The sequence below is a fragment of the Osmerus mordax genome, chromosome 12 (assembly GCF_038355195.1).
Source record: "Osmerus mordax isolate fOsmMor3 chromosome 12, fOsmMor3.pri, whole genome shotgun sequence".
Lineage (NCBI taxonomy): Eukaryota > Metazoa > Chordata > Actinopteri > Osmeriformes > Osmeridae > Osmerus > Osmerus mordax.
The window spans coordinates 5563654-5567761 of NC_090061.1; the positions used below are offsets into that span (position 1 = coordinate 5563654).

Consider the following 4108-nt stretch of genomic DNA (forward strand, 5'->3'; position numbering starts at 1 on the left):
CAGTGAGTAACCGGCTGTTTCTGATTGTGCTTCTACGGATATGCTTGCCAGTGCTGCATGAATGCTCAGGCGTATTACCAGGGATTGCAGTATTTTGCGAAGTACCTATCCACTTAGTAGAAAATGTGCCCACCCAAGACCTGGTGATTGATTCCTGTGTTTAATTGCCTTCTGGATCGTAACGAAGGTCAATGGAGAGTTTTGCGCGTTTGTGCGCTCTGGTCCCGTTTTAACACCCAACGGTGTGTTAATGTGGCTTGCACGCCCCACGGTGAAATTCTCCACTCCAAGGCTCATGCAACGTTGATGCTGGATATTTCAGCAACATTGTTGTAAAAATGCTGAACAGCGTTTTGTTGCTCAGCGTTTTAACGGTGACCAGTTTCTCATCGAAGACGGAGAGCCGCAAAACTTCGAAAGATATCTGCAAGAATCGTTGCGCTTGCGAGGAAAAGGAGAATGTATTGAACATTAATTGTGAAAATAAAGGATTTACAACGGTCAGTCAATTTCAACCTCCTCAAAACAAAATTTGTCAACTCTTTCTCAACGGCAACTTCCTTTCCAGACTGAATGCCAACGAATTTGTAAATTATGGAAATGTCACGTCTCTTCATCTGGGCAATAACGGGTTACAGGAGATTAAAACAGGAGCTTTTAATGGACTGCGTTTTTTAAAACGACTTCATCTCAACAACAATAATTTGGAGATTATCAAGGAAGAAACGTTTGCCGGTTTGGAGAGTTTAGAGTATTTACAGGCAGATTATAATTACATCAGCGCAATAGAGGCAGGTGCGTTCAGCAAACTGAATAAACTCAAAGTCCTGATTCTAAACGACAACCTTCTGCTCTCTCTCCCTAACAATGTGTTCCGCTTCGTGCTGTTGACGCATTTGGATTTACGGGGTAATAGGCTAAAGACTCTGCCTTTTGCTGGTGTGCTAGAGCACATAGGTGGTATTATGGAGATTCAGCTGGAGGAGAACCCGTGGAATTGCACTTGTGATCTGATCCCTTTGAAAGCGTGGCTGGACACGATCTCAGTCTATGTAGGAGACATTGTATGTGAAACCCCCTTCAGGCTTCATGGAAAAGACATTACGCAACTAATCAAGCAGGATCTGTGCCCCCGGAGAAACGCTGGAGATTCCAGTCACCGCGCAATGCAGCCACCCTCCGACTCTCAATATCAGGGCCTCTCCCCTACCCTCCACCCAGGCATCACCCCTACCCGGGCCCCCAAGTCCTCCCGCCCCCCTAAGATGAGACACCACCCAACCCCCCGCGTAACATCCAATAAAAACAAACATGTTTTTGGGCCCATAATGGTTTACCAGACGAGATCGCCTGTCCCCATGACCTGCCCCAGTATATGTGTCTGCACCTCACAGAACCCAGATAGTGGATTAAACATCAACTGCCAGGAGCGAAAATTACACAACATTACTGAACTGAATCCCAAGCCCTCGTATCCAAAGAAGCTACACCTAACAGGTAATTACTTACAGACCATATACAGGACTGATCTGGCAGAATACAGCTCGCTGGAGCTGCTCCATTTAGGGAATAACAGAATCGCAATTATCCAAGACGGGGCTTTTGAAAATCTGGCTAATCTGAGGAGACTTTACCTCAATGGCAATTATATAGAGAGTCTCTCTCAATCCCTATTTGTGGGGCTGCAGAGCCTGCAGTACTTATACCTGGAATACAACGTCATTAAGGACATACTACCACAGACTTTTAACTCGCTCCACAACCTGCAGCTGCTGTTCCTGAATAACAATCTGTTAAGGTCCCTCCCCGATAATGTGTTTGGTGGTACGATGCTGACCAGGCTCAACCTGAGGAACAACCACTTCTCCCACCTGCCCGTGCGCGGAGTGCTGGACCAGCTCTCTGCCTTCATCCAGATCGACCTGCAGGAGAACCCCTGGGACTGCACATGCAACATCGTGGCCCTGAAGAACTGGATGGAGCTGTCCAGCACGAGCGTGGTGGTCAACGAGATCACGTGCGACTCGCCCTCCAAACACGCCGGGAGGCTGCTCAGGTCCCTGCGCAACGACGCCATCTGCCCCGAGCCTAACGAGGTCACGGTGACCAAGGCCCCGACCGTCAGCCCCAGCACCGACTCCACACCCTCCTCCTCGGTCACCCCGGCAGACGAGGAGGTCCCCGAGTTGCACCCTGAGGTGCCTTTATCGGTGCTCATCCTGGGGCTGCTCGTGGTCTTCATCCTGTCCGTGTGCTTCGGGGCCGGCCTGTTCGTGTTCGTACTCAAGCGTCGCAAGGGGGTGGAGAGCGTCCCGACCAGCGCCAACAACCTCGATCTAAACTCCTTCCAAGTGCAATACGGCTCCTACAACAGTGAGCCCACCACGGACAAAGCCGAGACCCATGTGTACAACTACATCCCTCCTCCCGTTGGACAGATGTGCCAGAATCCCATTTACATGCAGAAGGACAGCGAGCAGGTGACCTACTACAGGAACCTGAAGGAGCTGAGCTTCAGCACCATGAACCCCAAGAAGCAGGAGCTGTCTCGCAGCCCCGGGGCGTTCACCATAAGCACAGTGGACTTTACGGACAAACAATCGTGTGGCAATCGAGAGCCCGAGCTGCTTTATCAGAACATTGCAGAGAGAGCCAAGGACCTGCCGTCAGCAGGAGCTCTGAACTACACTTTTTGCACTTTACCTAAAAGACCATTCGTTCCCCCTTACGAGTCGGTGAGACGACACAACCAGGACAGGTTAAATAAAACCGTTCTCTATGGGACTCCGAGAAAATATTACGCTGAACAATCAAAAAACGAGCACCCTCTGCTTCCCGGAAAACTAAAAACAGAACCAGACTACCTCGAAGTTCTGGAGAAACAAACTGCAATGAGTCAGTTGTAAGATATGGCCCAACTACTACCACTTTGATATGTATCTATTAATGTACTCCACATTGACAAGTGAAAACAAAGCAACTTAAGCCTTTCTCCTGTTTATTTTTAAGCTGTATAAAGGAGTAAATGTATATGCAGTCCATGTAATTTTCCTGAGGGTTTAAATTATTTTCTTCTACTTGACTTGAAACAAATAAGACTGTAGCAGGTATTGCAAGACTATGTATAATACAGCTTTGTGCATTTTATATTCTATATTTTATTTTCTGTGTGGAGACCAATATCCTTTGTAGATGAGCAGACATGAACACATTGAATCGACATTCCTGTACATAATAGCCTGTTGATGGTGAGTCTGAAACACATGGTCATGGCTCTGTCCACTGCGACCCATTTAATCCTGAAGTGCCTTTGCACTCTTGAGTATTTTATCGTTGCTTTCTGCAAATTGAATTTTTTATAAGTGATGTATTTTAAGAATCTTTATGTAAAATAGAATTATTGGTCCAATTATTTGTCCATTACATTAAACAGATATGAAGAGGATATGATATTTATGGTTATAGAGAATCATGTTTTGAATAAACGTATCTTTGAAGATGTAAAATATAGAGGACTGCATAACATTGTATGCTATAGATGAGCAATACAATGCGCCATAAGCGCCATTAAATTTTCATTGAAGCACTTTGTCAAGTCTGAACTTAAGGTCAGTGTTATTAAGATCATTAGTGTGTCTGTGTGTGTGAAAGAGAGAGAGGGAGAGAGAAAGAAAGGAAGAGAGAGCTTGCGCACAAATGTATGCGAGGAGTGGTGGGGCGACATCTCTCTCTCTGATGGACTCTGTGGTGTGGTATATTGACAGGGATTTTTCCCCTCTCAAGCCCCTTTGGCTAAATGATGGATGGATGTGCATTTTAATCAACTAATGTTTAAATGTTAAATGTTCCCTCGGAGGAATAACACAATAATTCCTCACAGTTTACTCTTTCGCCAAAATATAAATTGTTTTACATAGAATAAGAAAAAGCCCTCATTTTACATACCTGATCTAACTCATTGGCTTTAATCTCATATCTTCAATCTCATAACACGACAGTTGAATAACTTCTGAATATATTTGAGTAAATATTTGATGCCAAATTGCCTTTCATATGGTTTAAAATTTTGATTTTGGAAAGGGTCCTACAAAATCATTCTGGCTGAACT

The 4108-nt window shown here is 45.3% G+C and overlaps 1 protein-coding gene across 1 annotated transcript; it reads left to right on the forward strand.

Moving 5' to 3' along the window:
* The first annotated feature begins 338 nt into the window (after positions 1-338).
* slitrk2 (SLIT and NTRK-like family, member 2) lies at positions 339-3505 on the forward strand. The gene has a single exon (XM_067247585.1). The coding sequence runs from the start codon at positions 339-341 to the stop codon at positions 2904-2906; it is 2568 nt and encodes an 855-aa protein (XP_067103686.1). The 3' UTR covers positions 2907-3505.
* The last annotated feature ends 603 nt before the right edge of the window (positions 3506-4108 follow it).

Bases quoted from the DNA above. Each gene is read 5' to 3' on its own strand.
- slitrk2 (XM_067247585.1), top strand. From the start codon at position 339: ATGCTGAACAGCGTTTTGTTGCTCAGCGTTTTAACGGTGACCAGTTTC.